Here is an 18,027-nt window from a genome sequence, read left to right on the forward strand (position 1 = left end):
ATGGTAGTGCACTGACTGTACTACTACTGTGCTGTATATGCACTCCAGCAATCTTATACAGTACAGGATGGGAGATGGTGGTGCACTGACTGTACTACTACTGTACTGTATATGCACTCCAGCAGTATTATACAGTACAGGATGGGAGATGGTGGTGCACTGACTGTACTACTACTGTACTGTATATGCACTCCAGCAGTATTATACAGTACAGGATGGGAGATGGTGGTGCACTGACTGTACTACTACTGTACTGTATATGCACTCCAGCAGTATTATACAGTACAGGATGGGAGATGGTGGTGCACTGACTGTACTACTACTGTACTGTATATGCACTCCAGCAGTATTATACGGTACAGGATGGGAGATGGTAGTGCACTGACTGTACTACTACTGTGCTGTATATGCACTCCAGCAATCTTATACAGTACTGTATGTAAAGCCTCACCTGTGTTAAACTTACTAGGTATAACCCGCAATCCATGCTCGCAAAAATGCTTCGATACTGAGTAAAGTTCGAATTCTGAACATTACTTCTGGGTAAATTTTCGTTGACATACCGAACAGTTTAAATTCAGATGTATTATGTACAGGAATTACTGTACTTCAAGACTGGAAATATTGATTGAGAACTCAACTGTTTGAGTTCCGAGGTACCACTGTATATTACTCAGGATTATGACCTAGTGGTCAGAATAAAAACTATGAGATTTCAGAATCATATAGATCATAAAATACAAAATGAGAAAAAAAAATCCTGCAACTTCCACCTGACTCCTGCAATGTCAAACTAAAGTGTATAAAATATGCAATGTATTTTGCTTAGGGCTTTAGAGGAGTCAGACTCAGATCAGTAGTTCCCAATTTGTGTCTTTTTAGCTGTTACAAAACCAGTTGCAGTCAGTCCATGGAGGTCACTGAAATATTGTACCAGCGGTAGAAGCACATATTTGGGAACACTGCTCCACATGTTTAGATAGATATCAGGAGCGTCTAGATACATCAGCCTGTAAGTGTCCTTCCCAGAGACACGGAGGCAGGGCAGCTTACCTATCCAAAATACTGGCTGGTAAGCCCGGCACCAGGGACACCACAATTGATATCAGACAGACAAAGGTTGCAGTTTTCTAGGTTATTATTATGTCACAGCTCAACAGCAAGAAAAATCTTTCCAGCCAGGAGACAGAAACTTGAACATTGCCAGAATAGTTGTTTTTGTTGTCCTTGTCTACTCCCTCGGGGCATTGGCCAAATTGCTGTTTCAAGAAATAGACCAATGTCATAGGGCCCTATTCCACCGGACGATTATCGTTTTGCATAATCGTTAACGATTAACGATCTCAAACGACCGCTATTGCGAAAGACCTGAAAACGTTCACTCATTTCCATGGAACGATAATCGTTACTTATGATCGTATTTGCGATCGTTTCTTCTTCGCTATTTATTCGCTATTGCGTTCGTATCTATTGCGAACGACCGAACGATGTCTTATTCAATGCGAACAATTTGCGAACGTTTTGCGAACGAGCAACGATAAAAATAGGTCCAGGTCTTATAAAGCGATCAACAATTTCTCGTTTGGTCGTTAATCGTTAACTGCATTTCAACCGAACGATTATCGTTTAGATTCGAACGATTTAACGATAATCTGAACGATAATCGTCCGGTGGAATAGAGCCCATAGTCTCCTCAATCCTCAATACAGCTATAGAGCATATTGTATTAGTATATTATATTAGTTATTCTGGCATTACACACCCCCGGCCTTAATGATCTATTCGGGTTATTTTTTATTTGTGTTTTTTGTTTGTTTGTTTTTTTGTATTTGAGCAGCCATATCTTTTTTATTGACATGGCTCTATGAGAAATAGTTATATGTGGCAGAAAGGTGAGTAGTTTTTTTCTCCCGAACATTTTTTAATTGTGAAAGACCCAAAAAGTTAAGTGCTATTGTTAGTAGAACTGAGCAATCGTAGCAATAACCTCTAAAAAGTGTGTTTCCTGTCCTTAGATGAACTAGTGTGTGAGAGTGAGATTTCTCCTGCTTTATTTCTCTGTTTGGATTCTGCCATGTCCGGGTTCACGATGGTTCAGCTCTTAGAAATCCCATTAGTAAAAAAGCTATTGTGTGCTGGGAACGTCTTTTGTGTTATGATAGGCTTTTATTCCCACCGCCAGAGATTCTCATAGCTCATTATGTTGTTCAATTTCTTTTCAGACTTTCTGCCTATCACAAATTAAGGAAGCTGATAAAGCAGAATACATACATTAACTGGCCTGAAGACCCCGAGGGCGATGAATTCTTCTGGTTCAAGCTTCGGAAAGCATTAGATGCTGGTGCATATGAGGAGGACACAGTACAGCTTGCCATGGCTAACTGACAACATGGAGGGAATGTATTCATGTATTGTATTTATCAGAAATCAGGTCTAATTCACAGCTAGCCTGACAGATAGGGTGTAAGCATCTACATGCTTATTTATCCAGACATTCTAGGCAACATTTATCAAGTAAGCATCATAGTTTAGTTGGAAAAAGTAAAAACAAGTACCTGCTGTGATACAATATCTATGTATAAAATCAATGTATAATCAAAAATTGTACAGTTTTACAGTATTAATGGATTTTCTGTTTTAAGGCATTGTGAAAATCTTAACTTGCTTTACTGAATAAAAAATACTCTTGTTTACGTTACAATCAAAGCACAACACATACTCCTCTCTGCTATACCATGATATGGCACTGGTGATCTGTTTCCACAGTACAGTACTAGTGTCACGCTAGTTAGGGATCAGTGCAGCCCTGTTCTTACCCACCCCACTGCCCCTACCTACTTGGACGATCCACTCCGCATCTGGGCAACCATCCCTACACTGGGATAAGTGCACAAAAGAGAGAAGTCAGACAGGCTGGGTCAACACCAAATGGGGACATTAGGGGAGGAGAAATAGCAGAAACAAGGGCAAAAAACAGATAGTCACAATATGGTTACAGGTCCAACAGGCAAAGTCAAATACATGGTGGGACATTTACTAAGGAGTCTAATGTGTGCAACTATTCTAATGGGGATTGGTGTGTATTTTGTTCCAACATCTTGTGACAGATTTATTAACATGTAGCACTGCCAAAGTAAATGTATCTAAGTAAAAAGTGGCAAATGATAAATTGGGCGCTAATCCCAGATTATACAAACTTTTGGGTGAATACTGTCGAATACTAGTTCATAAATTGAACTTGGGTGAAAAATCCAATTATTCAATGAAAAATAGGCACAAAACCCTTGATAAATTTCCCCCATGGAGATCACTTCAGGTCCAAATCTCCAGACATTCTCCCCTTCTACATAGCCTCCTGTAGGTTGTTTTCTCAGTAGGCCCCTAGTAATTAGATTCCTTTGAAGATAGCCCTCAGTAGGCAGTTTCTCACCTTTAGATGGCTCGCAGTAGGCAGTTTCCCCCGTAGATAACCCCCATGTCCAGTATGTACTTTCCTTCTGTAGATAGTTTCAGTAGGAAGTTTCCCCAGTATGTCACCCTGTAGATCATCCCCAGTAGAAAGCCCCCAGTAGTCGAGTAGCCGACTCGACACCTTTACAGTTCAGATTTACATATACTCTATATAAAGGTTAAATAATTTCTCATCTGACAGTAGATATATAGTAGGTAGTGACCCCCTGTAGTTAGCCCACAGTAGGCAGTGTGACCCTGTAGATAGTCCTCTATTAGGAAGTTTCCTCCAGTATACCTAGGTAAATTATGATTATCGCTAGAAAGGCTCCTTCGGCTGATAATCAGCTCATGTAAAAGTGACAGCGATCAGCTGAGGTTTGGGAAAGCATCTCATCCTCAGCTGATCATGTATTTAGAGAAGGCTTCAAAATGTATTGGTAGCAGCCGCACAGCTTCCTGTGTAAACAGGGGATGTGTGGCTGCTAACACTAAAGGGAAACTGACAGCACAGATATGCCTATATCCGTGCTGTCAGTTTCCAGATCACAAGCAGGGTATACATAACTGCTTGTGATCTGGCATCCAGCTCCCCAGTACTCCGACTGCTGGCTGTATCTTCAGGTGCCGCCTCCTGTAGTTGTCAATCATTACGGAGGAGCTGAAGCCTGAAGATACAGCCAGCAGCTGAAGGACTAGTGAGCCAGATGCCAAATTACAAGCAGTGCAGATGGTAAGTATAGACTGCTTTGATATGGAAACTGACAGCATGGGTATATACATATCTGTGCTATCAGTTTCTATGGCTGCACGAACGATACAGGGAACGATTGTTCATGCAGCCTGAACACTTTATTACGTTGTGTAAAGGCAAGGCAAACAAGCCAGGATCTCGCCGATTGTCGCTCGTTTGCAGCTGCCGCAGCCAACAGATTGTTGCATGTAAAAGGACCTTAAGAGGCTATTCGTGTGGGTGGAGTTCCATTAGGGCCAGTTCATACGGAGTAAAACTGGCGGAATTCTGCGGCGGAATCCCGTCAGCCTTCGCGTCATACTGGCAGTCTATAGGAGGGCTCGCGTGCCTCCTCTCTTTACGCCTCTGTGAATTTTTCCCCCGAGGAGAGAGGAGGTGCGAGGCCCTCCCGTAGACTGCCTGTATGACACAGAGGCTGGCGGGATTCTGCAGCAGAGAGCTCCACCCCGGAATTCCACCAGTTTTACTCCATATGAACTGGCCCTTAGAGTGAGAAAGCCATTGTGTGTGAGAGCAAGCCCTGAAATCAGGTCATGTCTGGACTGGCAATCACTCCACAGTTGGAGTGATTAAAGCAAAAACAGTAGTGATTCTAGCCCGGGGCACTATGACTAGCTCTAAGTGGTTGCTGCCAAAATGACTACTTGTGGCACATTTATATACAGCAGTGAAAATTTAAGTCTTTTTCTCCAAATTTATACATGATATTGCTGACATCCACAATGGAAGGCGCAGTACATGTTGCTGATGTGTAATGCTGTGTATTTTGTTTTTCTATTTTATCCTGATGTTATTCTCATAAGTGTTTATGTGCATTTTCATAATAATAAATACTTTTGATGTTTGTATTCCTTATGTGATAGAACACACCTTACAGTTGCGTGATCAGCCCGATTTTGATAGGATTACCTGTTGCCTGACTGTCATGGCCAATGCCATCTGCTACGTCTCTGAACAGTCTGACATTCAACAGAACTAATAAAGAAATAGCGTTATATGTTACTTTACCTTTGCTACATCCAATTAAAAAAAAAACATTACATTTGAGAAGTAAATAATATTAGATATCTGGAGTGGGACAAATACTTTTTTACTGCAAGAAAACATTTACTGAGCAATTATTATGAACAAGGCAGTAATATCCTGAACATGTAGCTGCAAGTATCTGCATTTCTTTCATATGTAAAGAAACAGAAAAGTACAAGAAAAGAACATTCTACTGGCGTATACGCAACTTTAGGATAGTAGTTATATCCTTTTTGGATCATACCCGTTGTACTAAAATAATGATGAAATATGTTAAACCACCATCAGAAAAATTTCTGTATGATATACTTCACTTATTCTGACTGTCTAGAAGTGATTCCAGGGCATGAATAGTTTATCAGGGCATCATCTTCTTAAAGTCCTCCTGAGTTATTAGCTATGTTTAAAGTAAGTCTTTGATCTGCTCTGGTTGCATGTAGGACACCTAGATTGGAGGTGGGGCCTCCCTGGGATTTAAGGATATTAGCCTTCCATCTAATGCCATTTGCAGACCAGGTTGTTAGAACTAGAGAGGAATGAAATAACAACAGAAGAGGATTTGATCATTACCGAAGGAGGTGACATGAGAAATGGAGCAAACCAGATTTTAAAATCCTTTGAAAGTCATTTGTCAACTAAGAAGGACAATTGAAACATAAAAAGACAGAGAGGCGGCCAAAAGGGACTAGATTTACCTTCTTAAATTTATTGAATTCGAATTCATATATTCCACTGATAAAATGAAGTTTTTCTCACTTTTTGTGCTATTCTATGCCCTTCTGGTAAAAACTTGCTTGGGGGAATATTCTCTTCCAAAATTTGTTTGCACCCCAATGCCTTTAGATATGGACTGCCAGCCAAATATGCAGCGTCATAGTGCAGGTGGTGGGGGGCACTGGGTGGGCATGCAAGAAGAAGCAAAGGAAACCATTCTACATCTCCGTGAAACCGTTGTTCACCAGAAGGAAACGATCTTAGATCAGAGAGAGACCATCAGAGAGCTAACTGTGAAACTTAGCCGTTGTGAAGGCTACCCTCACAATAGAGGACATGAAGAAGGCTTTGGTCATTCTACCGAGCATGGACAAGAAAGAGAACATGGGCATGAGGAAACTTTTGGACATGAGAGTGCACATGGGCATGAGAGTACACATGGACATGAAAGTGGACATGGACATGAAAATGGACACACACATGAAAATGAACATGGACACGAAAATGGACATGGACACGAAAATGGACATGGGCACGAAAGAGAACATGGGCACGAAAGAGAACATGGGCACAAGAGGGAACATGGTCATGAGTGGGAAGAGGGGCATGAGAGAGAACATGGAAACAAAAGAGAACATGGACATGAATGGGAAGAGAGGCATGAAAGAGACTATGGACATGAACGGGAGCATGGACATGAACGAGAACATGGCCATGACAGAGAGTATCCTCATGGTTATGATGATATACATGGACATGTCAGAGATCATGAATATCATCATCTCACCCATCGGGAATACAGGGAACAGCCAGCACATGACTCACATTATCGCAAACCAAGTGCTCCACCAAATACAATGGAAGACCCCCCAGAGGTCACTTCACCTAGTGCTCCCCAAATGGAAAGAATGCTGGAATCATTGAAGGACAGACTGGAACATATACAGGTAGTCATATTTAGATTTTGCTCATATACAGTATTTTAAACTGTTAATGTATGGCTAATATACATAGCGCATATGTGGAAAATGAAAAACACAGCTTCGCTACACCTGCATGCACCTTTTCTTTAGTGTTTGGTCAGGTTTCACACATAGTTTTTCTTTAAAGATGTTTTTGATGACACTTGGCTTTTTTTTCACTTATTGCTCATAATGACATATAAAATGTATTGTCTACAAAACATTTTGGTTTGTGGTGATTTTGTGACTTTTTGTCAGGTCTTTTATTTTTTAAGCACAATATGCTCTGGGTAGAGTGTTTTCTTGATTTCCCCCAAAGGTAGTATATGAAAGTGTATAAAAAATGCTCTAAAACATGTTACAATATAAAATGTATATTTTTTCATGCATGTGAAAAGAAATCCTGAATCTCATCAATCTGTTGATCTTTGGCAAGGTTGATAACCAGAGGAAGGTATGGTAAATAGGACTATGTACTAGGGAGAGATGTAGTAACGCCTGCTTGTTATAATGAGGTTGATGACTTGTTAGGTCGGATTCACAGGAGTGTATTTTAAATCTGTATTGTGTCTGTGTTTTGTAGTCCATACTATCTTAATCTATGGGAATATTCACATGGCTACAAAATATAAGTGTATTTAAAAAAAAATGCAGAATATACTACTTTGATGCATTTTGTGGATGAAATAAGCCCATTGAAAGCAATGGGGAGGGATTACAATATACATTTATCTGTATCTGATCCATATTACATTAGTATTCCTATTTTATTTTTTCATTATGTTTTCAGGGAATCCTATTCTGGCTATAGTTAAAACAAATCCTGCGTCAAAAATTGAAGGGACATTTCCCCCCAAATTTTGTGCGTGAAATGCTATGTGATCAGATTTCAATATTTTTAAAGCCAATGCCCCTTTTTCTTACACTTATCCAGTGTCAAGAAAACTGGTGGAGAGTTGGAACTCCACTCTTTTCAATGCAGTTATTCCAATGAGATTGCACTAATAGTCATGCACCAATGGTGTACTATAGGCTAGTATTCTGTGTGTTGACATAGTAATAAAACATGTGATGTATTATACAATGATGTGTTACTTTTATATCAGTGGGGATATAGTTGGTGATTTCTTGTGATCTATTGTGCCTTTTGTGTAACTAGTTCACAGGTGTAAAGTGAGAAGCGCTCCAAGACAAACATTCTACTTGGAGAATAGTATCACCAGGGTATAGTTGGTTTTCTCTAGGTTAATTAGTAACCACCAAGCTGTTATTAAATAGCATAAAAATGTAAACCTTGGCATAACATGCACTATAAATACACTGGCCGGAAAAACAGGAAATTCCATAGGGAAGAATACTGTCTAGCGAAGCTTGTTTTCAATTCTCAAACCCAATATATACTCACCGATGAAGACCACTGCCCCTCAAAAACATAAATAAATAGTGCCCCATTGTGAAAAGTGCTTTTTAGTTATTTATTAAACATGTCTGTTTTAGAGAAAACTGGATGAAAATCTGTACAACTTCTAACATATTCCCAACTGGGGTAGTCACCCGGCTATCCTAGATTCCTTATGAGTCTGTTCATAAGTTCCACACACCTTAAAGAGGTTGTTCCACAGTCTGTGCCTGAATTCTTAAATATTCAGGTATTTGGAACTGTGCAACAATTCTGTAAATTCACAAAACATTGCATAGAAGATAGGGATCCATGACACAATTGTGAGTTTGCACTAGGACCTGTCTTTTTTTTGTGTGTGTGTGTGGGGGGGGCTCTGATCATGGTGTCAACATGCCATTGAAATGCATTGGTCCTATGTTCTGTCCGCAACTGCAGACAGAACTATGGACGCGTGAATGAGGCTATAGTACTGTATACAGTATGCTGTATAACTTTATAGTGAGGTACACTCAGGACTTTTCCTGATGAAAACGTGTTAAGGCCTAAAGTGACCAAAGATTTGGGGTTCAATTGTTTGTAAGTATTTGGTTTGTAAGTGGGTCTATGGTTTAGTTTATAAACATGGCTAATGGAATAAAGCATTTCATGTGGTTTAACATCAGAAGAATGGTGGTCAGGTCAGGGTTTGGGTATAGACATAGATGAATAAACATATTTATTGTACTTTTACTATTTGCAACAAGAAACTAAACAAGTGTTGCTTCCTCTTGAAGCATTAGTCCACATTTTACAACCACTTGTTGGCTTGTGGTAAGACCTGTGCTGTAGCCTTAAAATCTTCAGACCCAATCCTAACCAGGCCCTCCCTACCACTGAGCAACAATTACAGCCCTGCTGTATGTTGGACCCCCTAAGGTGTGACCAGTGCAACAGATTTATTCAGTATCCCCATCTTTAGAGCAGATTCACATGTAATATGTTCTCAGCCGATTTTAGGCTGCGCATATCACAGCAAATCCTCTGCGATACTCATGACCGTTAGCGTCTATAGCCCTGCATACTCACAGTGGATTTTAATTCTGCAGCAAGAATATAGCGGCAGCTTTCTTTAACTACTTCCATGCCTTGCCAGTAAAAATAATAAAGACACCATGCTTATCCACTCCTATTCCTCTGGCACGCTCCTGTCTGCTTATTTGGGTTCTTGCTATAGACTGTAATGGTAATGAGTATAGCAGTGGATTTACTGTGATACGTGGAGCGTGCACGTTCTGGGTAAATCTACCATTAATATTATTCCATATTGCGCTACCCTTTAGTGGTAATGTTAGTCTGTTACGTGGCCACAATAGTATGTAATTCAGTGCAGACACAGGTTAATATCAATGTATTATGACTGACATCAAATACTTATCATGGATATTATGCCAAAGTGGGTGATATGTGAGCAGTATTTCCAGGCCATTGCACTCGCTACTTTCTACTTTTGCTTTTAAACCTACAGCCTGTTAACATTTTGTCTGGCTATCCTGTTAAAATGTCCGTGTGAGTCATGTTCTGTTTTAGACCTGATTTGAACGGCATTTACAAACTACTTAAGGTAGGGAAAACAGCGAGTCGCAGTAGCTCCCCGAACACCCCTCATATCGGTACTCGAGTCTGGGTGCTCACCCGGGACTCATTGTGGTGATTCATCCCCGCATGTATACAAGGCATGTTCCTCTCTGGACGCTGGGATGGCCAAAACCTTTACCTAGATGAGTATATCTGTTTCTCATACTTGTTGTGTTTGGTTGGTGCCCTAATATATATTTGACTAGCCCCTACCTATATCTAGGTTATAATATATATATATTTTTTTGCTTTTCCAGAGAGTATTGGGGTTTGAACAATACTGTTTAAATAATCATGCTGCTGTGGACTCCACATATGTGATTGCGATATTGCCATTGATTATATTGATTGTACGTTCTTTATCATTATAACTACGTAGGAGTGACAATCACACTTCATAGCATTATTTTGTAGTAGGTGCCATTGTGTTCCTTATCCTGGAGTGGTGCAATATAAATATTTGTTTACATCCTATAATCAAGTAAGAAAAGATCAATGCTTGTTGGTTCCCTTATGAACTCGTAGTAAACAGACGGGGGAAACGCGTAGGAACATTTATATTTTAATCTATTGTTGATCAGTACTGTACATAGTCACGGTGTGTACACGGTTTAGTTTGGCTTTTAATTTTTTGGTTGGGATATTTGAAGTGACACTTGGTGTTTATTGTTTTGTCCCACGCACTTATTTGAGAGCAGGGACCGTCATCGTGGTTGGGGCCAGCCTGTTAAGGAGGTGATCACCCCAAAAGGCAGGGATAGGCCATTCACTTTTAGTGTAGAGTCCACCTTTCCCTCCCCTATCTTTTCCAGCTGATTACAGGTTCCATTATCCACCATCCGTCTAACTGCGTGGGAGTGAGTTGTCACAGTGTTTGTCACATGATTTTTATCGGTTACAGTTAGTGTTACATTTTAGTGAGCTATTAAAAGTTATGTTTTAAGCCTTATTTAGTCAGCAATTCTTTGGGTTTGATGAAATTTCAATGACTACAGGGCTACTTGATCTGGTAATTAGCAGAAAACCCATATATCGTATCTGCATGGTTTGGACTACGTCTGTTTTAGAACTGATCCTTTTACAGATTCATTAAATTTCGGCTTGGTTCACACTGCGTTTTTGCAGTCAGTTTTTTTTTATCCATTTTATGCACAAAACAGATTAAAAAAAAACTGATGAAAAAACGGTGAATCAATTTTGATCCTTTTTTCCATTGACTGCCATTATAAAAAAAAAAGGATCAAAACGGATAGAAAAATGGATCAAACAGATGCAGTCAATGGAAAAAAAACTGATCAAAATGGATGCACACAAATGCACCCGTTTTTTCATCATTTTTTTTGCATAAAACGGATTTAAAAAAACTGATTGCAAAAATGCAGTGTGGACTCTAAGATGGTCTCATTTTTCTGTCCTTTCAAAAAACATGATTCTAATGGATCTGTTTTTTGTACAATTTAAGTCTATGGCAACAGGAAGTTGCAGGATGGACATGCTGTTGAATCATCATGTTTAGTTTCAAAATGCTTGGCTTTTTTGATTAATGAAGCTTGCAATTGACTTAACACCTATAAGTAAGGTAAATAAGCTATAAGAAAAACTGGAGAAATGGGACAGTTGACCTTAAAAAGCCTTCTTTTACGGACTTTTTTTTAAAGGGTACCTATCATTTAAATCATTTTGATACCCTTTCAAAACCCCAGCAGGTTTGTAGTCTGCTCCTAGAGTGCGTTGTACCCAGAATCACCATTGCCTTTCATTGTAAGTGTATAATTTGCAACCCTATGGCAGTTGCCTACGCCACTAACTTTAGGAGTAGACAAAAAACCTGCTGGAGTTTTAAAAGGGCATCCTGCTGAACCTGGTAAAACTTAAAGAGGCTTTCTACCCTGTACTATATAGGTTTACCAATAATGCTCAGGCAAGTGGTGGTAAGCCATACTCATCTTCCTCACCCCCTTTCAGGCTTCCAACCTCAGGTGCTGATTGGCTGAATTTGTTAAATAAAAAGCTGCATTGTGATTGGTGGATAAGAGCAACAAAAAGAGTCTTACTTGTAGACACTTTTAATAAATCTGTTCCATTGTTTCTTTCTATGGTAAAAAAACAAACAAAAAAAACATTCAACATGGCCCACATTTACTAAAACTGTGCAAACTTAGATTAGGCAATCTTTGAATGTGCCATAGTTATCAGGCTGTTTACACATTAGACACATTAGTAATTCTAAGCCAATGTTGTATTACTGTTTTTGACACATTTTGTACCCTGGTGTCACACATAACATTTTGTAGAAAAATGCTGCATTATTTGTGGTGTTCTCCTGACATTTTTACCTGCATTTCTTTGCAGAAAAATATGTTACTTGAAAGTCAGTATTGAAATATAAAATGCACACAAAGCTTCTTTTGTGCCTTGGGTTGCATTTTGGGTCAGGGGCATGTCTCATTGCAGCACGCTCTAGCTGTGGTATTTTTTCATGCACTTTGGGGAATTTTTCTACCATAACCATTCAATAATTTTTTTCCTATTCAAAAAATGCCTGTGGGTAGACATGAGTGAGCACCAAAATATTTGAGTTGAGTGTTTTCCAATGCTTGAGTGCTAGATTCAATTAAAAACAATGGGAGACTCGAATATATAACCAGGTGCCCCCTCCCCCCATTCGGCAAAGCGAAGGGTACCTGATTAATATGACCACCCCGGGGGGGGGGTTAAGTTAACTCCCTGGGGAGCCAGACTGTGCTCTGTCGACAGGAGGGAAGGTAGTAGAGAAATTATCATTACCGTTCCGATCTTCTATTTGTCTTCACTATTGCTGCTCAACCAATCAGCGGCTGAGGTGGGACACCACTGCATCTACTGATTGGCTGAGCAGAGTGTGAACAGTGCATGAAGGAATTTGGCAGGGAGGTTGCGCCACCCCTATCAAACACTTATTTTTTATGTACAGGAATATAGACTAGAACACCTCTTTAACCAAAGAAGTCCACAGAATTCTGTCTGTATACAGACATGTGATTGCCCACTAACTGTTGTAAAGGCAGATAACAAGCCTATCCTAAAAATATTGATTGACTAAAGACGTTCTCTGCTGTTTATTTTAACAGAGAAACAGAAACTCCACTCTTTTTTCAACATCTTTAAGAGACACCCTCCAAAAGAAGATCAGCATCTTGGAGCACCAGCTCCATGAAAAACAAAACACAACAGAACACAATGATAAAGACCACGAAGACCCTGCAAGACACAAGATGGATGGTGCGCTACATGGAAATGAAAAAGGTAAAAAAAATATGGAAATGTTTCTACCCACTTAGAATTACAAGTTATATTTTGCATAAAGTTTGGAATTGACCATTGGACCATACATACAGCCACGGCGCAGGACTCACAAAATAACTGCAAGGACCTCATAGATGTCCATCTTGGGCGTTTATTCACACTAGGTTAAAAAATGAGCGACGCGTTTCGGTGTTGGTCTGACACCTTTATCAAGCTCCTATATACAATAACATACATTACTTAGATTACATACATTACAAAGATCCTCTATATAACTAAAGTATTGTACAGTGCAACGTTTTAGCTCATATATCTTGAGCCTTTTTCAAGCATGCTTGAAAAAGGCTCAAGATATATGAGCTGAAACATTGCACTGTACTATGCGAATTGGCACAATAAATATTTAACACTTGATTGAAGATGATGCTGTCCTCCACCTTTTTTTTTCCTGTGTAAGACTGGGGGTAGGAGTCGAACCCCGAGAGGACTGTGCATCTGATTGGCGTGTTATCAGCGGACCTGCATCGATATTTTGGTATATATATATATATATATATATAATTAGTTTCCTTATGTTCAATAAAATATCATTATCCAAATATCCCCTAAGGGTGCATTTACACGCACAGGATCCGCAGCAGATCTGCAGCAGATTTGATTTGCTTTGAATCTGCGACTTCAAATCTGCTGCAAATCCTGTACGTGTGAACGCACCCTAAAAACATATATACTAAAAACAGTGGGGGGGGCATGAATACATGCAAGTATTTGGTCTACAAATTCATGGCAATATATTGGCAGAATAACACAATATCCCACAATACATATGATCACAAAATACCATCATTATTGTACCCAAGATCTAACAACCTAAAGTGCAGTTGCATTGTTACATAAAGTAACATAATAAAGTGCTAATGCATAATTTGTACAATAACGTGCAAGTTCAGGAGAAACAAGGAAACCTATTCATATATCATTCCCCCACAAGGGGCTGTAAGTTGCCCGAATATGAACAAAGTGCACGTGCTCTATACATAAATGGGTGTTTACCAGGAACCAGCCCAGCCCCATCAACTAAATCATCCTGACTCACAAAATGCCCCACAAACGCGTTTCGTATTTCTGTCACTGGGAGTGCTACACACTTCTGCTAGTACAGAACATCATACTACAATGTAAATATAACATAATATGTTATACTATGTTCTCTAACACTCTTAATCATTAACCCTATAATAGGTTTTATATACGCTTAAGAAAGGACTTTATTGACTCAACCGTTGGTTAGGATGTTTATTTAAGGCTGAATGTCAAATTTATTCTTCTTCATTTCTTATCTCCTTCCAATAGGACATAAAGCAGACAAGAAGTCTAATGATTTCAGAGTCAGCTTTCCTCTCAGAACAAGTTATATGTATGCCAAGGTCAAAAGGACGCTTCACCACGAAATATTTGCATTCACCATCTGCTTGTGGATGAAGTCTAATTCATCCCCGGGTGTGGGCACACCTTTCTCCTATTCTGTTCCAGGCCAGGCCAATGAAGTTGTGTTGATTGAGTGGGGAAACAACCCCATGGAATTGCTTATTAATGACAAGGTACCTGATCACGGACATTGATTATATTATTGCTGTTTAACAGCTGGGGAAAGTTATGAGGACTTATAGTTTGCATTTTGAATAAATTGCAATTTTATTTATTAAAGTACCGTACTTAGGATTAAGGCGGGATCAAAGCAAGTTGCATTTTTTTTCTAAAACTCTAAAAGCAAAATAGGAATTCATATTTTTGAGAGGTCGTTATTCACATATAGCATTGTATAGTTTATTTAGTTGCATAAGTAATTCTATTGATAACCTGAGAATGTGCTGGAAAATTTTTGTAAGTTATGAGAGGTGTAAAACTTTTATGGAGTTTTTTTTTTTATTAGCACCCAGCTAAAAAGAAATAACTAATATTCATTTTCCCTTTAAATTTTCTGTGGCTTTCCTTCTGTAACCTATATTAGGAAATTTGTATATAAAGGCTTACAGAGACAACTGATTCCAATTACACCCCTGTTAGCCCAATAATTGGCCACTGGAGTCCTTACTTTGTATGGATTCTCAATCATTTTGCATGATGCAGGAAACCTAAATATAATATTGAGTGGCCCAGGAGAGCAGAGGACCTGCTCCATTGAGAGGGGTTTATCCTAAAGAGGACCTGTCAGCATTCTGTTTTTAATATGCAAATGAGGCCCAAGTGCCAACAAGAAGAACAACAAGAGCCCAGGTTTACACCTACCCTTCTTGGTGAATAAGAAGATATGGGCTCCTGGCATGCTGGGAAATGTCCCCTGGACTCTTAAGCCTTATTTGCATATTAACAAACATACTGCTGACAGGTGCAATATAAATGAACAACAGTTATAAGCCCATGTTCCCCCATTATGGTATGTAGTGTCTTACAATATGTAAATATCAGTGATATTCTGTAAAGTTACCGTTATACTCTACTGCCCATATAGTAATACAAGTTGTAAATCTTGAATTTTCTGGTGCCTTACTTGTGAACTTTATACATACAGGCTGCAACGTTACCTCTGGCTATCAATGATGCTAAATGGCACCATGTTTGTGTCACCTGGTCTTCCAGGGATGGATTGTGGGAGTCATATCTGGATGGTGTAAGGCGTGGAAATGGTGACAGCTTGGCACCTTGGCACCCAATAAAACCTGGTGGAGTATTTGTTCTGGGACAAGAGCAGGTAAAAACTGAATTATTTGTGAAGATATATATATATATATATATATATATATATATATATATATATATATATATATACTGAATTGCAGAGTCTATAATGCGATTGTTGTCTAAGTTAACACCTTAAGGGGTTCTAGATCCTTTTATTTAGCCCCTTTATTCTTGAAACGTAGAAGACCTTATCAATATAATGTTTCAATATATACTGTAAATCTCATACATCATTTCTACATCCACTGAACTGCATGTATACATACCCCCTCCTCTCACTGTGTAGTGTATAGGGGTTCTGTACATTGTAAAGTCAGTGGAAAGCCTTTCTTTTTTACATTTACAGTGTATTATTTTCACTCTTCATCCGCCTAGTTGATGGGGGTCCCAAATGTCAAACACCTGCCAATTACAAATCAATGGGAAAGCCTAGGGATACATTGGGAACACTAAGTTATATTTAATAAAGAACAGTATCTGAGCTAAAGAAATCTGCAGAAAAGTGTTATTCTAAGTCTGTATTGTCCTTCCAGATCATAAAACAAGGTTCTGATAAGTCTATGCAAGGTTATAAGCCGTCAACTCCACACATTGCACAGACCTTGTTTGTACTTTATTGTTATGCAGGGTAGTTAATATTTGATAAATATGATTGAATTATGTTTCTAACTATTAGGACACTTTAGGCGGAAGGTTTGATGCTACACAAGCCTTTGTGGGAGAAATTTCTGACTTTAACATGTGGAGCCACATCTTAACTCCTGGTGAGATTTACAAGATGGCAACCTGTGCTGCCCATTCTACTGGTGATGTCATAGAGTGGACTGAGTCATCCATGGAGCTCCACGGCGGTGTTACCAAACTCCCCTTCAACTCTTGTCATTGACATGAGGGGTCCCTCCACATACAGCATGCTCTGATAGGGAGCCCAGACATGGAATGGGCTTCCAGTACTCCAATGACTAATGTTTCAAATGGAGTAGAAACCACTGTGTGTCATTGTTTTGCCCACAAATTAATGATCCTGTTGTGTTTTACAATGCTGTTTGGTCATAATCTAGTATTTTCTTTATAATAGTGTGTGGTATCTTGTAGATCTCATGTGGTTTGCATAATGAAGCAGCTAGTATAAGTGTATCTTTCTACAACGTCTCATACTGCAACCTATTTTGTATACACTAAACCTAAAGCACTGGCATAGAGAAAATCTCTGGCAGGTACTCAGCAGGTATATGGGTACTGGTCTGCCTTGTGACCTCCAGAGAACTATGTAGCATGTGCTCAAGTAACACTTAGCTCCATACTTGATAGGCAGTCATATGATTCTGTGTTGATGCTCTCCTCTGTTCTCCTTATGATTTTGGTCTATGTTTTTAATGAATGTTTATAAACACATTCATTATTTGGTGTCACCCCTTCAGAAAGGGAAAACGTATAATATTAGTGTATAGAGGAGAAAAGCAGAGTTAACTTAGGGCTCGTTCCCACTGAGGAAAGGTAGCGGAATTCCGCGACGGAATTGTCCGCCGCGGAATGCCGTTAGCCTCCCGCTCATAATGGGAGTCTATGGGAGGCGCGCGCTCCTGCCCTGTCCGCGCTGAAGAATGAACATGTTCATTCTTCAGCGCGGACAGGGCAGGAGCGCGCGCCTCCCATAGACTCCCATTATGAGCGGGAGGCTAACGGCATTCCGCGGCGGACAATTCCGTCGCGGAATTCCGCTACCTTTCCTCAGTGGGAACGAGCCCTTACATTGAAAACCAGAGAGGACCGCTACATTGACGATGTATTTTTGCAGCTGTCCTAAGCTTTTTCCATATTTCTCAGTCTATGCTAATCTTATTTGAGTAACTGCTTCTCACAGGGCTAAACAGGTGTAAAGCTATAAATCACACATTACACAAACATATATTTCTTATTGTTTATCTTACATTTGTGTTTTTTTTTCTTTTGACTCTGCATGGTTTGCACTTGACCTATATTTAGATATTTTGATGTTTAGTTTAGCTGCTGACTGCTTTCTATATGTATATGTTCTTAAAGTGGGTGTGTTGTGTGTGATATCTATTGTATCCTGG

At 39.4% G+C, this 18,027-nt stretch overlaps 2 protein-coding genes across 5 annotated transcripts in view; both read left to right on the forward strand.

The window, feature by feature from the left end:
* The window catches only part of LOC138769978 (toll-like receptor 13), a 110,118-nt gene extending 104,679 nt beyond the window's left edge, over positions 1–5,439 (forward strand). For all 4 annotated transcript variants that reach the window (XM_069948779.1, XM_069948781.1, XM_069948782.1 and 1 more), the window contains exon 4: positions 2,223–5,439. In XM_069948779.1, the coding sequence (XP_069804880.1) occupies positions 2,223–2,385 (163 nt within the window). In that variant the 3' untranslated portion in view covers positions 2,386–5,439. The remainder of the gene's footprint in view (positions 1–2,222) is intronic.
* Positions 5,440–5,633: 194 nt separating this feature from the next.
* Positions 5,634–17,305, forward strand: LOC138769126 (neuronal pentraxin-1-like). Its single transcript, XM_069947366.1, has 5 exons — positions 5,634–6,891; positions 13,033–13,207; positions 14,561–14,808; positions 15,780–15,959; positions 16,626–17,305. The coding sequence occupies exons 1-5, from the start codon at positions 5,971–5,973 to the stop codon at positions 16,833–16,835; spliced, it is 1,734 nt and encodes a 577-aa protein (XP_069803467.1). The 5' UTR covers positions 5,634–5,970; the 3' UTR covers positions 16,836–17,305.
* Positions 17,306–18,027: the final 722 nt, after the last annotated feature.

This window comes from Dendropsophus ebraccatus, chromosome 12 (assembly GCF_027789765.1).
Source record: "Dendropsophus ebraccatus isolate aDenEbr1 chromosome 12, aDenEbr1.pat, whole genome shotgun sequence".
Classification (NCBI taxonomy): Eukaryota; Metazoa; Chordata; class Amphibia; order Anura; family Hylidae; genus Dendropsophus; species Dendropsophus ebraccatus.

Bases quoted from the DNA above. Each gene is read 5' to 3' on its own strand.
- LOC138769126 (XM_069947366.1), top strand. From the start codon at position 5,971: ATGAAGTTTTTCTCACTTTTTGTGCTATTCTATGCCCTTCTGGTAAAA. The intron at 14,809-15,779 runs GTACCTGATCAC...TTATACATACAG, and splicing joins AATTGCTTATTAATGACAAG to GCTGCAACGTTACCTCTGGC. The intron at 15,960-16,625 runs GTAAAAACTGAA...TCTAACTATTAG, and splicing joins TTGTTCTGGGACAAGAGCAG to GACACTTTAGGCGGAAGGTT.